Genomic DNA, 21849 nt, shown 5'->3' with positions numbered 1-21849 from the left:
ATTGAAAAAAAAAATCAAATACCATTAAATGTTTAGTAGCATAATGATTTACCCCAAATATATGGGGGGTGGGGGGGCATTTATTTTTTTATTTTTGAATGGACTATATAAGTTTAATTTGTTGACAGCCTCGTCCTCTTCTCGGTAAGTGAGGGCTAACTTGGCTGTGTAACTGTCGGGTGATCAAACAGCCCGCTCGCCACTCACAGCTGGCGCACCACCATCAGAGCGAGTCTTCACGCACAATAAGGCATCATTGGCTGAGAAGCCATGCGTGTGACACAGAAGACGTCGAACCAGTAAACAGCTTTAACCGAACCAGTAAACTACTTTCAGGTGGCTGCCTCGCGTCGACAGTCGCTCTCCGTGACTCTACACAGCTGCAGTGTATCGATCCGCGCGGACTTATTGCCTTTTCCCCCTGCATTCTTTTTTCCTTTTTTGAGCGGAGCTGTCCAAGGTGCCGAAACATGAACCAAAGCGCAGGAGTGGCGCAGCACACCCGGCGCTACTCATCCGATGGAAAGGTAACTATGGCTGGTTATCGCTGTGCATGTGTCCTAGACTGTAGGGTATGTGTACAATGCATCTTACTGTATAACCGTTTGACTGGGTCGGTGTTCTACCTCACAATGCAAGCTGCACGAGAGAAGCTGTTGGTATGATTGAGCGTCACTTTTAGCGCTCTCTTATTTACAAAAGTAAAGGTGGTGAGAATAAAGTTGGCAGCTGCTGGGAACACATCTAAACCACGTGGGGGAAGTTGTGAGTTATTTAAAATGACATAAAGAGTGTGTATGAAGCCTGTGGGTAGAGTATAAACCTTTGATCAGTTGTTGTGTTGCTTTAGCGCAGGCACAGTATGAATTAAATGATTTAACAGGAAGACAGGACAACATCATGCAGTGTTCCCGTTGGAGGACGATCTCCCTCGAGTGCTTCCACTTAATTAAATTATGTATGGGACTGTAGATAGCCTACTACTACCGACAAATATTAACATTTCATATCGAACCTGGATATTTAATGAATTCATTTTGTTTTAGGTGGCAAAAACATCACTTTTTTAAGCACTGGCTATTTTGCTTCCTTAACATGTACCAACATGTACATGTTATTTCAGAAGGATTTGTATATATGTTGTTAACTGAATAATGTATGATATATTTAGTAATTAAAATGCATTGTTAAGACCTGTGCATATTATTTTTTGATTAAAGGGATGTATCCAAAATATGTTCCTAAAAACGTTCAACTCTTGCTTTACAAACATGTAGATTTTTTTTAAAGAGACGCAAATGTATGCATAATAAGTTAGATATTGCCAAATTTGCATATTTATTCAAACATTTCTGAATAAAGTGTAATACAGAAAATAATTGTTGTAGTGTAATGTATACGTTAAACGTGTTCACCTGCAGTGTCTCGCCTCAAGTAATACAGTTACAATTGACGTCGTGAGGGTAAATGTATTTTTTGTGTGCGTTTGGAACAGACTTTACAGATAGCAGTTCAACAACAAGACTAAAAGTAGATACGTCAGGGGAGGTTGCAATGCCCGTTAGGCCTAGTACGTAACAGAAAACAACATTGTGGCTGGATGAAAAGGCCATGTGGTTTGATGAGCAGTGGGGTTTGGCCTGGGGTTGATGCAACTGTTTGTTCACTAATGGTCATCTCAGACACAGCAGTTACTTATGCTGTTTGTGAGACTTGACTTAACCTTTTGCTGTAACAGGGTTCCGTGCAGCATGCAGCCAAATCAGGTGACTTCTTTTACGAGAACAACAAACTTCCAAAGGGAACAAAATGACTGGAGCACACTGAATAATGTGCACTGTTTAATTGTGCAACAGAACAGAATAGAAGATTTGACACTTTCCTCATCAGACTATAAATGAAAAAAGGCAAATACTGTATATAGTAGTATAGGCTACTATATTTTAGATTTGTTCAAATAGGATTTCAAATCTGTTGGATATGAATCCAAAGTTGGAAGTTGCCATAGCCATCAAGTACCACAGTCAATGCATTATAATCATATCAGAATCACAAAAGCACATTTGTAAGTACTGCAGTCACCACATGTAATAAATCAGCTCTTCCTTTTGGTCAACTGTCTCCACTGTGTTAAGAGTGTGAATCAAAAAAGCTGGTGAGTTGTTATATGTGATGTATCCACATGTAGGAGAGGGTGAAATGTTTGCTATTCCCCGAAACTGTAATGACACTACAGAGCCATGTCTGGCCTGTGCATAATGCAGAGAAATAACATCGCCTTGGCTAACCATTGACTTAACTTTCATCATCCTAAGCTGTCAGCATGAGCTCTGCTTAGCCTCGGGATATCTTCATGGCAGCATTTAACAAGACAATGCTAGTATAAGAAAGATAGATCAAATAAGACGGGTTCATATGGGATTAGATAAGATAAGAGAGAACGTTGTTCAAGGAAATTATTTCACCCACAATGCTCAGCATATGTTGCAACATTTACATTGTATATACATGTACAGTATATTAAATATACAGCAGATACATAAATAGAAAACTTATAAACCAACTGAGATTGCTGTTTTCAAATGTCATCGTGCAGAAATTATAGCTTCTCTCCAGAGGAACAGAAATAATTTGGATCACTTTGGCTATATGCTTCAGTCAGTGCTTATCCCATTATATACAGCCTACTGTAGCCATTAAAACCAGCTGCAGAGAATAGAAAAATGAGGGCAATTGTGACATTACCCCCCATGGATGGGCTTTGAGAGAGAAACAATTGCGCATGCATTCAATTCCGGGGGCTCCACTAGTCTTTCCATTAAGCTGTGGATGTTAGCGGAACCAGCGTGTTTCCCTAATGATGCACCTGAATATTATAAACACAGAGTTAGATCTGTTTATGTGCCTTGTTTCTTACTTTTCACATCGCAAACATCTGTCTGAAGAAGTAATTTTGTTTGAGCCGGCAAGATGTATTTTCAGGAAATTGTTTTCAGTGTAGCAAGATATTTCATGAATTAATAATTTCTATCAGCATGTTTCCCCTTGGTTCCCTTGGTTTATTTTGAAACGCAACAGAGAAAAGCAGATTGTATGCACTGGTATTATAAATATATTATATAGAAGCCAAAGTTTATTCATTACTTTTTTAACTGGTGCCATTGTTTTCTTGTAGTTTCCCAGAAAGAAGTTGAAATTACATGATATGTTTTTAAAGTATCTGTAAACATAAGGAGGTACTGACCGTCTAACTATTGGCAATAAATGGAAGATGAGTATTTCCCCAACTATGGCTATGGGTCAGTTCCTTTGATAATGGCAGCTGAAGTAACAATAAATACATCCATTGTTCTCCTTGTCTGATTAAAGTGACAGCAAAGTGGTTCGACATGCAGGAGATGCATCAGGTTGTTGTGTTCTGAAACCTGATCATGTCAAATGTTGGATAATCTGCATGGTTGAGAGAGCATTGATCTGAGAGGCCTCAATGAATAACTGAAGACAATGAAACCTTTGTATTGTCCATCTATGGCAGTCATCGTGGTGTTTGCTCAGGTTATGGAAAGTTGTTAACTTAGCTATATTGATGTTATTACATTACATGTCATTTAGCAAACTCTTTTATCCGAAACGACTTACAACTGGAGGTAGGCAGTTAGCATCAAGAGTCTTGCCTAAGACCCGCAAATGAACTTGCAGCACCGTGACTGGGTATTAAATCTAGATTTCCCAGAACAAAGTCAGTGGTTTTACCTACTGAGATATCCAGCTGTTACAGCTTGCAACATGTGACATCACACTATAGCATGTGTGCTGCACAGTTATGGTGAACACTTCTTAAAAAGACTATGGAATTACTGGGATTTGCAAAATGGATTATTTGTATTTTACCTTTATTTATCCTCGAGAGATACTTGAGGGGTGACCCTCATTTACAATGACGTCGAGTCCCAAATGCAATGTCAGATTGCAGTCAATTTTGGGATCTGGCCAACAGTGGGGCATATTTGAAGATGTTTCAAATCTCATCTTGCTTCTATTTGGATATAAAACACAATAGCAACTGTAAATGGGGCATCAACCAAAGCAATGCTTGGACCAACATTAGCCCTCTGTGAAACAAAAAAGCCTATTCATTGAATTTTATGAAGCCAGTCTGGTGATGCTGCAGGGGTTTCACCAGAGAGGACTCCGCCAAAGCACATAGGGTCATCAAGTAAATATCTTGGCTCAACTTTTTTTGCTGGATGACGGTGGCAGCAAAGCCCTTAGTGTTGGCGTCCATGTAGCATCGCCAGCCTGGCTTCAGTGACGTAAAATGGCACTCTGGTGTTCAATTAAAATGGGCAAGCCAGCTGGAAGATTACTCTGTAACATTAACAGAGGATTCCTACTGTTCCTACTTTCAATTGTCGCAATAAAATATACAATAATTGCTGCTGGGACTTTATACTAGGACATATCACAGTATTTACAAAGTATGAATATACAGAGCCTAGGCTGTGTATTAAAGGTGAAGTAAGCGGTTTATTTATGTTAATATAAGTGAAAAATCTTTATTCATACAGTGATCACTTACATAATGTGCGCGTTTCATAAAGCCGATCTCTCAGTCAGCTGCTCTGCATGTGATCGGCAAATAAACTTATTGTAGGATCCCGAAAATGATATCCAATCACAAGAGAGAACGCTACAAGCCGACACTCGTCTCACTCATGGTCTCACTGCCGGTGTACGTCAGAGCGACAGATGGGTGAATGTTTATGCGCCTACAATGGCGGAGCAGGTAAAAATCCTTCCCAATGTCTGTTTTGATGGTTTTTATCACGTTTTATCACACTTATGGATCTGAGATGATGCTAGATAACTTGCTGCTTGAAGACCGCAGTGCATTAATGTGGTGGCGTAGGGACGAGCGAGGGGACTGCTAACTGCAGTAACTGACAGGAAGTTAGCTAAAAGAACCATTCCGCTTACAGCACCTTTAACAATGGAATTTTTTTCAGCAAGCGTTTTCCAGCATTGCTGACTCCACCTTTAAAGCTGGGGAGGAGGATTTGGGGAGAAAATGGCAGTTGGGATAGAGATTTGAATCCAAATACCTCAACCGCTCCACTTGTTCTCTTTGGTCCCTCCCCTATGGTCCCTTCCTGACACACTCTACACCAACAATGTTGTGCCAAAGTGAATGGACATTCCCAACAGCCAATAAGAACAGAAGATCAGAGCCTCGCTCTGATTGGTCAAAGTGTACAGCTCATGTTCACTTTGACCAATCAGAAATCACATACCCCAGCTTTAAGCCATAGTCCATCCTAAGCAGGGCATTGAAGTTTGAATGTACTTGTTTTACCCATTAAGATCTATCCAAGTTCTGTCTGAGTAAACAGCTGTCAAACCCAAACCTGGCATCCATAAAGCCAGCAGGTTCATACAGATAGTGGGATCTGCACGTTCATGGAATTGCCGCTATGATCATCTCCGAGTGCTTGTTTGTTGAAGATAGCATAGTAAATAATGCATAAGGCACCATTTGTCATTCCCTTTCACCAGATTTGTACAGTTGAATGTATTCTATAGGCTTAAAATATCATATTTTTTAAGTCATGAGATCAGCCACACTCTAGCACCATTATGGAGGCCATAACAGCTTGCTTGGAATGACAAAGCACACAGATAAACACATGGCAACAATAGAGTCTACAGGGACAACCAAGTGTGTAATTTTAGGGGAAATCCCCTCGGCAAATAAATGCTCTCTGGAGAGAGACCCGGGCAGCCCAGGGAGCTCCTACTGTGGGACAGATGTCGGTAACAGTTGGGCCCTTGTCGCCTCGCTCCCTGCAGAGATTTGTTTCAGGAGAATGCCACTGAACTAAGAACCTTTCATCAAAACCAACATATTGGAAGAACTCCCTCACGCCACATCAAGTTCTCCAGGGGCGTTTAGACACACAGTCATGTGAAAACTCTTGCAGTATACATGTTGCTTTGCCATTCTGCAAAAAACCTACAGGTGCATCTCAAAAGCACAAACCAAACAACAGATGATTGTTTTAAGGTATGGTGGAAAATCGCGACAATAGCCAAAATAAGGTGAGACACTGCAGGTGAATAGGGTAAACAATCTAAACTTTATGTTTTTTGTATGGAAGCAAAATAGCAAAACATTTCCAAATTGACCAGTGCTTAAAAAAGAATTGTCTTTGCTTGCTGTGTCTTGGAAACAATGTATTCTAAAATAGCTCTTGAACTTTTTGACCACTGTTACAATATACAAATAATATATAAAGATGGAATTCAAATCCGAGCTGACTGTAAAATGTAGTTCCTTTCACTGTGTGTAACCTTGTGATCAGGGGACTATCCTTTGGCAAGAAACGGCAACTGCTATATAGTGTGTGACAGTGGCTGGTGGGCTTTTAATCTTCCTTGTTATATCTACAGTTCGAAGCAGATGTCAGAGAGTCCACGACAGGATTTGAATTGCGGCTCAAAGAGTATTGAGATTTGGCGTAGTGCTTACAGACACGGGGATGAATCCAGCTGTCAGCTCTTTGTGCGTTGTTGGCTTTTCTCCACCTGATGAAGTCATGAGAAAAAAAATCCCTGAAACTGGTTCAACTCTTACTTAACCACTGCTGCCAGCTGTATCATTGGTTTCGTTGTACATAAGCTTCTTAGATTTCATGGGCTCCCTTGTAATTGCAAAACAAACAGCACAGACTGGATACAAGTACAGCTCTTTGTCATAAACACAATGACTCCCATTTGACATCATATTTTCCTCTGCTGCCTGTTTCCCATGAATCATTAAAAGGTGCAGTCAGCAATTTTGAAGAATGCTTGTTGTCAAAATAACTTTTTTAGTTCAGCAACCTGTTCGTACTGTGTGTGGGCTGAAGAAAAAAAAGGCCTGTAAACTGGCGTGTTGCGGTGGGCCTCCTTTGTTAACATACCCGTTTACAGAGCTAGGCTGTGTATTAACACCAGTTTATTTTGTTCAGTGCACAAACACTAAGGACAGAAAGCAGATTGTAAGGAGAATCAGGGATTTTGACAACAAGTGATTTTGACAACACCCATTCTCCAGAATTGCTGTTTGCACTTCAAAAAGGCAGACCAATTCTAAAAATAAGTTTTTGTCATTTCTACTCTGACATCCGTCAAGCACTTTTAAGTGAAGTGTCAAAGCAAACTCGAGCAGTGATCATCTTAATATTGCCTGGATTTTTTCATGTCTATCAAAGAGGTGTAATCGGTGAAACAGCTGGAGAGCCAATCATAGGTTTGCTCTGAAAGGAGATGATTGTGATTGCAGTTCCCCAGCAGTTCTCCCTGTGCGGCTAATGGCGCGCTAGGCTTAGACAGGTGGAAGGCAGACATGCAATTCTGATGGATTGCATCATTGTCTAGAATGCCGGTGCAAAGTCGTTTTCTCCTTACATGTTGTTTGCGTGTTCGCCAGATGATTGCTTTGACTACTTTTGGCTTGACAGGTAGAGTGGTACAGTTTGTTAATCACATGTTCTGGTAGGGCTATGTACTGTAGTATAGGGGGGGTTGCTGGGTGCAATTATGATTTTGGTCCCGGTTAGTTTGACAAAACCTGTGGTGGTAATGACATGGGGTGTTTAATAATACTGAGCCCGCAATTACACACCGCTGTATTCTGCATAAGGTAATATGCAAAGAATGAACTGTATTTGCAGAGTGTATATACTGTATGTTGAATGGCTGTTAGTGAAAAAAACTTTAATGGTTGTAATTTTGGCCACTTAGGGAACCATAAAAATAAGTAGGGAACAGAACATTGAAATAATTAACTTCATTCCTGTGAACGCATCCAGCTGATAGAGGACAATTATCTTGTATTTGGACTCCTTTTTCTGTCCACCTGGTTAAGTCAAGTAAGGTTGTTTTTTTGTAATCTACAACCTCAATAAAGAAAAACTATCCAGACTTTACCTTGTTTTTTTTCACATCATCATTTAAACTGTCTCTCTCACTCTTCAGGCACATTTGACAAGGATTGTTTAAAATATTTTGTTTCAATTTTTCCATAAAATATCCATGGTGTATTTGGAAGCAAGATTGACTGACTTGAATTGAAATGCCTGCTTTAAAGTTATCTCCGCCTCAGAGAACAATCAGTGTCGTATATGCTTTAGAATGCAGTCCATTTACAAAACTGCCTCTCAAGGCATCATCCAAATACTGTCCAAAAATGCAGGTGGCTAACAACTGCCCTTTGCCAAAATCTGACTTGTACAATAGCATTTGTGTGACTTATGCATTTCCTTATTAGTTTAATGATTTTAACCAAGTCATTCCCACTGTAAAGTAAGCCACTTCACACAGCACTGTAATACTGTATACAGTATATGCCGGGAGATCAGACAGGAGTGGTATGACCATGTTATTTTCCCTGTACAATACCTAATTTCAGATTGTCTTGATTACTTCTACATTTACACAGACCATCACATTAATCTGTAAGGGGGCCTGATTTGCCAACTGTTACTCAAACATCTCTATCAATGTGTTCAGTTCCAATCTGCTACATGAACCCTGAGGGTGCAACATCAGCCACCGCCGGATTCGTCTATAAACCCAACTTAATAGATTTGCATTGGGCGCCATAGAATGTCGGATCAGGTTTTTAATATAGATTTTCTCAGAATGTATTGAATGAATGAGAAAAAAACTTCAAACTCCCAGAATATTCCATATACATCAATATTTAATTCTGCTCTTTCAGTGAGGCATGCAACCTAATTGAGCGCTTTGCAGTCGTCCCCGTGTGGAATCCCTGTGAGCCAAACTCAGCAACCAGGAAAGCATTTATGAAGGGCTAGCACCTAGTCCTGTCACTCACAGGGGGTGCTCCTCTCTTCACACAGAGACACTGCTAGGGATGATTCTCTGGTGAATGGTGATGGTGGGCATTATGTTCAAGAGAATAGAAAAAATCCCTGCATGCGTTCCGAATCGCATACTCTTTCTTTTTTCTATTCTACATACTGCATCCGACGATAAAAATAATCTAGTTAGGATGCAGTAGGCATACTATTGGGACATACTTTTACTTATTTATTTCATCATAACATTGCGCCTCGATATTGCCTCTTGCTTTTATTTCCGTCGCATCCACGTTTGTTTTCATACGGAAGCTCCGTCACTTCAGGTTTGCACTGGATTATGGGTCAGAATCGCCCAAATAGGATGCTGTTTTTCGACACTAACAATCGTGGCCAGGTGTAGTAGACATCCGGGTCTTTCTAACTATCCTAAATCTGGTCTCAAGAATCGGGACATCCTAAATATTTTTTCTTCCATACTAAATAGTAGAAAGTATGCGATTTGGAATGCAGGGTATGTCTATCCTGGGAGAAAAGACTAGCTGAAAATCTGAGCACAAACGGTCATACGTAGCAGCTAAACTTGGCTCGAGCTACATAATTATTTGAAGTACTGTATGTAAGTATTGTTAAAGACCTGAACACATAAAAGTAAAAAACATTTCCAACCAATCTTTTTCTAGACAAATTTCAGATGCTCTCTGTAACTTCTTACTTTAAAGTTTTATATAGCGTCTGCCTCAGGTATAAAATGTGTTGGTGGCATACTCCGCTGAAATTAGAAACACTAAAGATGGCATAAATGAGTATTGTTTTGCTGTTCAAAGTTTTAAGTAATGAGTTGGTAACAACAACTACAATATATTCAAGATGTCAGCTAAGTGCTGAATATTAGCTTGCCTCAAACTGTCAGTTGATTGAATTGCATGATGTTAAATGTTCTTACATAACAATGATGGGGTTCCTTTATTTATTCACTTGACAAGTACACAGCACTCAGTTTCATTGCAGCAATAACATTTGAATTTGAAGTGACATGAAATAATTAATAAACTAAGAATAGATGTGAAATATCACGTCGACTTGAATTTGACCTTCATGGTTAGATCATTGGTCTTTACTTCCTTTAAATATAAGTACTGTATTTAAAGGCTATAGGTACAGAGACAGGAAACACATAAAACGTGTCAATTTCATATAATACAATACACTGTTTATAGAACAAACCTACAGTTGTGAAGTAACTGTTTCGTGTGACTGAGGAATGCTAAGGGGGAATCTATTTTAAGTATGATCTATTCTTGTATTCCGATTTTTTCCACATTCCATAAATAGTTGCCAGCAAGTATAGCTCACAAAACAAAAAGGAAAAATATCAATTGTATTATTACTTCAAAAAAGTATCAAAAATAAATGTTTATTCTATAATCAGTATGAGAATAAAGTGTGATGAGAATGAGAAAAAATAGAAACGTATTAAGAGAACTTGTCAAATGAAGAAATGGAGAGCATGCCATGGCTACATTAAAAATAGAACAAAGCTGTGTCTGTGGGCAGTTTATTTCATCCAGACATTGCGCTGTGGCTGCTTTGAAGAGGGAGGGGAGAGAGAGTGGGCCATCACAGGGGACCGGGGTCAGTCGCTAGGAAGCCAAGCTGCAAAGCTCCAGGGACATACATACAGTAGTGCTCAATCCTGACATGTAGGGCTTCCTTTGCTCTATCGGTATTATTAGTTACACAGTTATAAGCTGCTTGAAATGTGTGTGTGTGTGTGTGTGTGTGTGTGTGTGTGTGTGTGTGTGTGTGTGTGTGTGTGTGTGTGTGTGTGTGTGTGTGTGTGTGTGTGTGTGTTTGTGGAGGAGTGAAATGATTTGTGACAGAAGGGGTATGGACTGTTTAAAAAACTGTGTTTGTTTTTACACCTACATTACACTTTTTAAAGATATGTTGGTGGCTTTTATACCTTCATTGATAGTTTTAAAGCTGAGAGGAAACATGTAAAAAAGGTGGTGGTAAGACATGTGACAAAGGTCACTGGCTAGAATCGGACCAACGACGTTGCTAGTACGTGGCAGGTGCAGTAGGCCTAATCACTATAGGCTACTTAGGCATTCCACCTTCATTAAATCTTGATTTATGAATCATATTCACGTAGGGAAATGTAATATAATACATCCAGATTGAAAATGTTTCAATATCCATGTAGAGTTGTCTGTGGATGTGTACATTTATAGTAAAATAGATTATATAAATCACCTGTCCTATTATTCTAGATTGTTTGTACTGGTTGGACTCATACAAACACAAACACACACACACACACACACACACACACACACACACACACACACACACACACACACACACACACACACACACACACACACACACACACACACACACACACACACACACACACACACACACACACACACACACACACACACACACACACACACACACACACACACACACACACACACACACACACACACACACAGAGCAGCATTGAATGAGAACGGATTTTATTGAGAGTAACTTGAATTGAAGGGGGCACTTTTACATCTGAACCATTTAAGTCAAACATCCATTCATTGCTAACTGCAGGTGAGGCATCAAAGGCATATAAAGAACTGCAACAATGTGAATCACTTTCACAATATATTATCATGAATTATCCCTTTCTTCTATTGTAGGATTATGTCACATTTTGACTCAAATGTACAGTTGCGTAACCATGTTATGTGCTACTTCAGTACACTTTTAAGAACACATTTTAAAGGGAGACCTACATAAGATTGCAGATGGACATCTAATGTCCAATAACTCAAATTATACACACTACCGCTGACTAATACTACATTGGACGCACTATAGCACAATGGCCATACAAGGTTCAACCATATCCTGTTTTACTAGCACCATTACAGAGGCCTGGACCATTTTCTTCCACATGTAAAATGTAACTCAACTAAAGACAGGGTCACCAATTCTTCTGTTTTCCTTTTAACCTCCACACAATCACAATCGTCATTTTGTATATTTTCACAGAGACTTACTAGTTGATGTACCTTTGCTATCTTAGCGCTGTTTAAATGACAAGCTCTAACTTGAAATGCTGTCATTCAAATATCAGGCCATTCTATGTCAAGTTTTTTAATTTTATGTCATGTACTGTATTTATATGCACATTAATGTTAACTGCAAATATGCTAACATAGTGTTATTTATACTCTACTAGATTACTTCTAACAGCTGTCTTTTGGGATGACAGTTGAACAATACAAATTCTACTGTTTTTACAAAACACAGACCAAATTGTGTGAGTCTGTTTTGGCATTTCGAGGACCTGTAAACTCAACTGTCTGTAAATGATGGTTTTTGAGCTCTTCTATGTCAGAACCATTCAGGAGCGTAACAAAGGGAGGAAATGAGTCATCATGAAACTCATTAGGGGCACCAGATGGTACCTTAACCGCTGGATTGGCAGCACATGTAAATTGCTTTTCAACTGTGTAATTTTAGCTTCAGATCAAAAGAACTGCAGCCCTGAGAGTGTTCTTCTGCTTTACACCTAGCTATTTTAACACATTGATATAGACCAAGCCTAGATGAGAGGGTGTTACACTCAACCCACTATAATAGCATTGAGCTGATTCCCCACAGGTGAGGTGCAGAGCCAAAGGCAATTATATTTTCTCATGCCACTCGCAATGTGTCATGTTGGCATATTTAAATTTATCGTACAAATAACTACTATTGCATGACTTCACTGACCAAGAGAGTGATTGGTAAGTTGATATTGGCTTCTTTTGTTGACACAAATGAGTGACAAGTGGGAAAAGGTTCAAGAAAGAAAACGTCAAACTGTTTTAATAAGGGGTTGGGTAACTGCAAGCCTCCAGAACAGCTTCAGCTCATTTGGCGGAGAGTGCTTATTGGCTCCAAACTTGCCCATAGCTGTTAAATTGGTTTAAGATCTGGGGAATGTGAAGTCAATATAATGGATTCACTTACTTTTTAAACGTTTTAAACTACTCAGTGAACATCTATTCTCTGAAGGGGAGCATTGTCATTCTAAAATAAGTTTTTGCAGTCACGACAATTTTACTGATAGAAGACAGCTAGCGCTTGCTAAATCCAGTCATTCATATCCAGAGAGGGTTTCTAGTGATTCATGCGTTAAGTCAAGTAACTAACAAAAAGTAATGGTGAGTGGAAATCAGAGCTAACTTTAGCAAGCTAGGCTACCTAGCTTCCCCTCTATTATCGTGCTTTTCACACTGCTCATAGTCTCTGGGTGCTTTCACACCTCATCGGCTCTGACCCAAATATTGGCAATTGAAACGCAAACAAAAGCAGGTTAAGCCGCTCCGCTTGTTGGAAACGAGGCAGAAGATGCTGTTTCCACAAAACAAAACAAATCAAATTGTTAATTCTCTTGATTTTTTCTAAATGCCCATAACCTGCACTATCATTATAGATCATGCTTTTACATTAAACATGAGAAGAAATCTTGTTTATTTTTAGAGGTTTCAGTTCAACATTTCTGTTCTGAGAAAACAGAACATTTATATGATTGAATGTTTTGCTCTTTAATGTGTCTGTTAATAGTGGTTCACAAATAGTTCAAAAATAGTCAGACTCAAATCGCACTGTGCTTCTGTCTTCACACTATATTTTCTCCTGTTACACTTCCTTTCCAGCTGGCTGAGCACTATCTGGGTGCAACAAACCAGAAGAGACACAGATGGTTGTGCATGTTGCACAGATAAAGCCACATGCACACATTTTTTATTTGTGTGGATACCTGTCAATTATAATTCTACCTAATAAGACAAGGCTGTTTTTTTGTTTTTTTTAATATTCCAGTTGCTGAGAGAAGGTGTCTTTTGAATAGGTAAGCCACTGGAACTGAGGCGCCTCCTCCTCGCCACTTGCAGTAGCATTTATCAGCCCATGCAAGGTTTACCAGAAGACGGCTGTTGATTTCAGGCAGAGGGGAAAATGTGTGCAAGGCTTCCATAGCAACCTGGAAATGGGAGGGGCTGATGGAGCAGTTGCCTGTGAAATGTGCTTAAGGAACCAACAAGTCTTGAAAACACATGAAAAAATGAATGCACTATAAACTATGAAAAAGATTGTCTTAGTCTCCACTCCAGGTGGAACTTTAAATATAAAATTGGTCTTGGGAGTGCACATAAAAAATACTTTTGCACCAAGAAAGATTATGTAATTGAAAAACAGATAAAAATCTAAATGGTCGGAATTTGAAGGGCCAAGGATTTAAGTGTGTGTGTGTGTGTGTGTGTGTGTGTGTGTGTGTGTGTGTGTGTGTGTGTGTGTGTGTGTGTGTGTGTGTGTGTGTGTGTGTGTGTGTGTGTGTGTGTGTGTGTGTGTGTGTGTGTGTGTACAGGATTGTGTAGTGATATGAGCTCATGTGTGCTTTGTATTTAACATTTGGATCACAAATCTTCCCTTTAAGACTAAATCTGATTTTTGAAACGATCTGTATATAGTAGGTGGAGAGGAGAGGAATGCAAATCCAACACATTTGAAAAAAAATTACTTTTGCCACCAGTTTTCACCTTCAGGTGTCTGCAGTTTCCTGTCCAATGTTTAAGCTTAAGTGTTGCTCACTTTCTTATCTTCCCCAAACACACACACACACACACACACACACACACACACACACACACACACACACACACACACCTTCTCATAAACAATATTGATTACGTTAAGCCTCCGTTAGCAGCCGCTCTGCAACGCTCCACATACCATCCGTGTTCTTCCATTTACTATCTACCATTTTGTCCTTCAATGCACCTCCCTTTAGATACTCTTAATCCGCGATGCTTCTCTGTATCTGTATCTGATTACTGATTGGTTTACTGGCTTGCTGTGCTCAAACCAATGTCAGACTAAAAGCCCACACATTTTTTTCCTGCTAGCTTTTGCTGCTATTGGATGTCCTGCAGAGTTTGATGATGGTGGCAGTCATCCCACTGTGAGTGAAGGACAAGATCTGAGGTGCAGGTGAAGGAAGCAGCTGTTTAATGTGCAGCAGTGCTGTCTCATTATGTTAATCCTGCTAAAGAGAGCCTCTATAGGATGCAGACATGCATAAGCTGAAATCGGCTTTGAAGAAGCAAACATGCTCAAGGAATAAATCCACAGGGGGACTGTGTTTCCTTGTGTAAATATGGGTGAATGAGAGGCAGTAAATATATGCATGCAGTTTGCCCATGTCTCACCATCTCTCTGTTTTTCTTGTTGAAGAAGAATGCATATAGCAAAACTATAGTAGGACCTGACAGCCAATGTTGTAGATGTAGGCCTAATGTATGTGGTGCATCCTCTGAAATAAATCACATGTTACAAAACTAGACTGATGTCTTGTATAAACAAGACATGTAAGATATGTTCTAGAGATGTCTATGTCAATGGATTTTTGTACTAGCTGTGAAACACAGGGTGTCATAGGAAACCATTGTAGATGAAACTAACCCTTCCTGCTTACAACGATGCATACACACACAGTCACAAACCTCCCTCTACATCTTTTTCTGTATGTTGCATTTTGTCTTGTTGTGCCTTTTTGAGGGGGTTCCTACAATTCCCACAATGTATTTCAGCACACCAGGGAAATTTGAAGAAAGTGTGACATTGCTGTAAATGTGAGTCCATGTAGGCTAATAAACAGACTATCTGTTCCAATGTGGGATAACTAGCCCTATGAGCCTGAAATGGATAAGCCATTGAATGGCAGCTGGTTGACGGATGTATGGATAGATAGATAGACGGACGGACGGATGGATATTTTGATTCTGCCTGGCTTTTGTTATTTATTTTACTGTAAATCACTGACTAACTTTGCTATGGAAATTGCTATATAAATACAGTATACATTTAGCTAAAAAGAAGAAACAAAAACATCTGCTTGTGAAAAACATTCACAAGCAGATCCAGAGGCCTTGGCTTCTTCTGGGTTACCTTGCAATGAAAACCTTGTGATTGGTTTAATCTTTAGCTTAATTCACCTTACTTTTTTCCAAACTTTTGAATCGCATGTGAAATGCTACATTTTAACCTGCACATACATTTATATGCATCCGATATTTAATTCAATACAATATCAGATAGAGAAGTACAGTAGTATGCTGTTGCTTTAAACGAGTGTACCGTGAGAAAGCCATTAGAATGAGCAGTTTCTTAAATCACACATAGCTTAATGACAGAGGGGTCACTTTATACCTGAAGGATCTATAATGTCATTTGTGGACTGTCACATAAAAGCTGTGCCTAGAGGTATATATATATATATATACAGTCTGGGCCGCTTAATAGATCCAGGCCTTGTGTGAAGTGAGCTCTGCCAAAGGATAGACGGATGGTGGGGGTCGCCTGTTTGCCACCGGTTCTGTTTGCATTGCGCTCAATGCTTAAGCACATCTTAAATCATTAACTATGACAATGGAAATAATCTTTACTGCAATCCAGTGGTTTGCAGGTTCGAACCCTGTATGAACACTTTGGTCTCTTTCATACATATTTCATGCAAAAGATGTTTTTACTAAAACACATAGAAATACTGTCTCTATCCATGTTGTAAAATATTGAATTGGCTTTATTGACATGGCCATAAATATGAACGCTGGTTAAAGCAGGTTAAACAAGGTTGCAACGTGTACATTTATACAACATTTCTATAGAAAACTCTTATTTTTTTAGTAAATAAAGAGTTATTTGTGTGTATGAATATCAGGTGTCATTTTTTTATTTTTATTGATGAAGGACCTAGTTCTTAAGCCTTTTTTTTTCTTGAATGTCAAATTGACACTCTATTTTCCCTGGGTTGCCAGGTTTGCCTGTGTCCACCAATGTCACCCAGTCTGTATTTATTCAATTCAATTTGTTTAACATTCATTCCTAATATTTGACAGAGCAGTTGACAAACACATTATGGAGCTTCATCAACAGCAGCATTTGCCTCATCCTCACAGAACTGTTGCTGTTCAAATTCCCCTTTTTCCATAGCACTTCATGGTCTTTGTCCATGTTGGCTTATAAAAGGGGTCGTGGTCTATTCTATTCTACGTAAGTGCTAATTAACTGCGAGTTATTGTAAGGCTGACACTACACTGCATTTTTAATGTAATCACGAAAGTTGTTATGCTACACTGCCACTGCTCTAATTTATGTGTTATTTATAAACCAAAGAATTGTTGGAAACAATAATTAAAATATGTGTAGCTTCTCTTCTTTCCTCCCTCCCTGCATTTCTCTCTCCATATGGTTTACTACTTTGTATACTGTACTTTTTGGTAGTTAGATCCACAGCAAGTAGGAGAATCGCATATCTCTGAAAAATCTGCTTTATTTGATGAGGCAGGAAAAACAAGCCTGTTATCAGCTCTGTGACAACATGTGTTCCAGCTACATTTCTTAACCTTTAAAAGGACAATGTTATCCTTCCGTTTATCAGAACAATCCAAATTCTGAAGATTTTTTGGACATATTTGGTTTTTAATGGAAAGAAAGGATAAGAATTTTAATCTGAAGAGAAACGTCTATCTTTACCTTTCAAAAGGTAGGGGGAAAATTTGAATATTTGCCTTTGAATTTCAGTGTAGTAAAGGTATGATGTAGTATAACATGGAAACAGGAGACACCTTTTAACTGCACTGAACGAATATGAAAAATGTTCCTATCATCAAATGCATGAGCTGTCATACCCTTAGGCATGCCTATTGAATCACACTGTCTCTTTTAATGCAGCATGAGAGACATAAATTGTTCACTCTGGTTTAAATTTAAAAGGGAGAGCATTGTAATGACTTGTTATAACCAGTAGAGTTCAGTCTCACGCTGAGCAAAAGTTGCCAATGGAGAAGTACACAAAATTAGGGAAAAAATTGAAAATGGGAAATGTGTGGTTCGTGTGTGTATGTCGGATGTGTGCAGGAGAGAGTGTCAAAGATATTGCAAAGTAGGCATGAATATATTATATATATATTAGTATCCATGTATGAAGGTCCTTTTCACATGACCCCTCTTTTCTTCTCATATTGTGAATAACATGCAGTTCCTTCAGAAGTCCTAACACATTATTACTCAATTATAGTATTAACTGCAACATCCTTTATGTCTGTCTTTATGCAACTGCAAAGTAGAAGATATACTCATACAGTATACAATATCCCTATAATGCCACTGTATCCAATATGTCTAAGATGTTTGACCTTCTTAATTTATGTCCATGGGTATCTATTGACCTACTGTATCATCATATGAGCCATTTTAAACAATTATTTTCTTACATCCTGATTGCTGTTTAAAAGAAGGAAGTAAAGACATAGCCTACTATTGCTCGTAGCAGCCTTCTGTCGTTTAAAGTGAGATACTTGATGACAAGTTGTACAGAAAGGATGGCGGTGGACACATTCAGACCTTAACAGTGATCAGCTCACACATGAAGAATGCCATGCTTTGAAAAGGAGGATATCAGCAGCTTGTCAGTTGGAAGAATGGGTTTGTGCACTTGGGCTCAGATTTCCCCTCACTCACTCTCCCTGCTCTGTCATACCTCAATCTGAAGGGCCTAAATTCATTGCTAGAGATATCAAAGGCTGCATTCAGCAGATCTCAGCCTATCTATAAATTCATCAAGCGACCCCCCCCCCCCCCCCTCCCTTCCCCTAGCTGGGAGTTCTCCGGCTCAATCACACTGGCCTCATGCATATCATATCGCTGCAAAATCTGATAGGAATACCAAACTAAAAGAGAAGACAACGTATACAAGCAAGAAAAAGAATGGCAACTATGCTCTCTTGTGTTTTCTTCTTTAGCTGTGGGATTAAAGAGACAGTGTTAAAGGTGGAGTCAGCAATTCTGGAGAATGTTTGTTGTCAAAATCAGTAAATATCTCCTCATGATCTGCTACCTGTCCATACTGTGTGTGCGCTAAAAGAAAAGCTGCTGTTGATACACAGCCTAGGTATTGTAAAGTGGCATGTTGCTTGCTACAGTGGGGGCCCATTTGTTTACATTCCCTCAACATCTTTTTTTTTTGTCAACAAACATTCTCCAGAATCGCTGTCCTCACCGTAAAATAAGAATACAACCTGAGTCCAACAATGTCGTTCATGGCTGTAAAAAGACATCCAGGAATTGTAGGAACATTCCCCGGCTATTGTCAGCCCTTCCATTTTTATTTAAAGTCAAATCCTTAATGGGCAGGAGCAGGACCCCAGTGGACACCATTGGGTACCGTGCTTATTAATTTATGGTAATTTCCTTAGCCTGGACAATTAGGAAATCCTGATTAATAGTCATAATGGGGTTCATATATTTGCAGTAAGCAACCTTTATTAGATATGTATGCTCTCGTCAGCATTAGTCTTTAAAATGTGATAAAAATGTATGGCCTATTATGGAGTCATATTTTGAATATACACTGGAGCAAGGAAACTCCTTATGCAACACAATAACATGTCACAAACAATCAAGAAGTAATCTCATGAGTTACCTTCACGTGAAATGATCAGAAATATCAATCACATGTTTGCAGCTTTCAGTCACTTACCTAGCTTTAGTATAATGTATGTAAATGGAAAATTCAGTAACACAAGAATTACAAATGTGTTGACGTACAGCATATTATTTGAACTGCTTATTTTCAGAACAGTCATTTTAAAAAGCCAATCCCTAAAACTATGACTCAATGTGGGAGCAGTAATTCAATCAGACTTTTAATTTTAGTTACTCTGACATTTTGATCATCAGTTATAGCATAAAACAGACATCTCTGTCACTGTCCTCATCAAACTGATGCACAGCATTTGAAAATGTCTTTTTATTTGCTAAAAAAAGATGGACTCTCCACAGCATCCATCTAATAACCCCCGACAATGTCCTCTCCTCTTGAAGTGTTTTCATGCTATGCTGAAGGAGAAATAGTGATGTACACCAACCCTTTGAGATATATTTTCATTAAAAGTTCACTTTCTAAAGAAAAGTTGAGGAATAAACTCGGATGTCTTGCGGCTTTGCATGGGTCTAACCTTTCATGGGCTGCTGTGTTTCTGAGCATATCTCTGACACTTGGAGGCTTGTCCATGCTCCATTTATTTACCGCACGCCTCAGACATGTCTGGTCATCCATGTCTATAGTGCGGATCCTATTACTAGGCCAGGATGCTGAATGTGTGTTTTACACCCCTCCAGTACTGAGGTGTTGTACTCTGGAAATATGTATTTACTTTGTTAATTACTATGTTGCATATTTTGGAGATTGCTAGTTTGCAAGCACATCTCCCATGTGCATATAAAAACATTAGGAAATTGCTGAAGAACTGCTTAATAATTGTAGGAATTTGTTTTCCCGAAACCGTCACTAGCAATATGATTAGTTCACTTTTCCTGCAACAAAATAGTCTGGCAAAAAAACAGGCAGTTGATCAGATGATACTTAAACTCTTGCCTTGTTTGTCAATATCTTATAATGGCATGATCAGGTTAGGAAGAGCATTTTTCTGCAAATTAGAGTAAGGACAAGAGTAAGGAATAGATAAACAGTACTTTTGTACTGCAATGAACATGTCTGCAAATGTTAGCAAGCCTAGCTAGCTGGTTGCTTACAAATGGAGTAACTTCCAATGCCATGGAGCATCAGAAGCTATACCTGAATTCATAGATATGTAACGCTGAACACATTTGTTGGCATGAGACTATGGGCCACCTTACACACCTAAGAATGTCGAGATTTGATGTCAGTAGTATTTTACTTGTATCAACTGCAGACAATTTTTTCTCAGGGTAATATTTGATCAAGGGTATTTTTTAAGGAGGATTTGGATTTTGATAAAGGAAAAAAATATAATTATCTCAGCACATGATCTTTTGTTATGTTAAATAGTGTTCCTGCCCCTTTTTGAAGCCACATAAACAAGAGAACAAGGTAAAGTAGGAACTCGATAAATATCTAGTACAAAAAGCCCCATATTTTCCTTATTCTTCATTCTCTTTATGCCAGCACTTCTTCCTCTCCATCTACTTAAAACATGGAGAAAAATACTAATTTTAACATACTGTAATCAAATGCTTCTTGAGGTGGACCACTGAGGCAGGCGATCCTCTTTGATCTTGAGCTATAGTGATTGAAAGCAGTACAGCATACAGCACTTCAAAAGGAGCCCCACAGTGACTCGTTTTTTTATCTGTCTTATGGATGATATTTGCCTTTTCTTTCACCAGTCTATTATTCAAACCTCATGTGGATGATCTCCCGACATATTTATTTCAAGCTTGCATAGGAGGTCAGTAATCTGCTGCCCATAATTGATTTGCTGGCTGGAGAAAAGAAAACCGCATATTTACATGGGCTGCTACTGCATCTGGCGTGCTGTCTCTAACCTTATAAACAAATCAAATAGGCAATGAAATGCACCATGAAATATCAAAGGCACCACTGGGGATTTGTCTCATATCTATGGAAATGTATGTTGTCTGCAGTCAAGGTTTGTGCCTGACAGTCACTTCTACATCTGTCTTATTTACCTGCAGCAGTGTCAGTAAAACAGAAACCTTTTGTGTTGTATTGAAACTACATGACATTCAATGTTGCTTTCTCAAGTGTAAGCAGACTTTGTAATGAAATGGTTGGTCCTTGCTTCATTTTCATAAGTAATTTTTCCTGATATGCACTGCAGTCATAGTGCACAGCTACGACAGTCTCTGTGCCGGTTCCGGTTTTCTAATAGCAGTGGTCTTCAGCACAACTGCTGTGTGTGCTTTATACTGGCAGTACTGCCTTTTTATTAAAGAGATCCTATTATACTACTTTTCTGGTCTTAATTTCTTGTTAAAAACTGCTATAGAGCAACCTGACACGAATCACATCACAAAAAACTATGTAGATTTTCGGGACACTCTTCCTCTTACCCTAGCGAGCACAGCAGTCTCTCTCTACACACTGCTTTGA

General features: G+C 39.0%; 1 protein-coding gene across 1 annotated transcript in view; it reads left to right on the top strand.

Annotated features, from left to right (window-relative positions):
• Positions 1-470: 470 nt before the first annotated feature.
• The window catches only part of LOC307258753 (inactive dipeptidyl peptidase 10-like), a gene marked incomplete at both ends in the record, with an annotated part of 106360 nt that continues 84981 nt past the window's right edge, over positions 471-21849 (top strand). Inside the window, one exon of the mRNA XM_080038408.1 lies at positions 471-527. Within this exon, the coding sequence (XP_079894534.1) occupies positions 471-527 (57 nt within the window). The remainder of the gene's footprint in view (positions 528-21849) is intronic.

This window comes from Ammodytes marinus, assembly GCF_949987685.1.
Source record: "Ammodytes marinus genome assembly, chromosome: 12".
Classification (NCBI taxonomy): Eukaryota; Metazoa; Chordata; class Actinopteri; order Uranoscopiformes; family Ammodytidae; genus Ammodytes; species Ammodytes marinus.
This window is presented reverse-complemented; position numbering and strand designations above follow the sequence as displayed.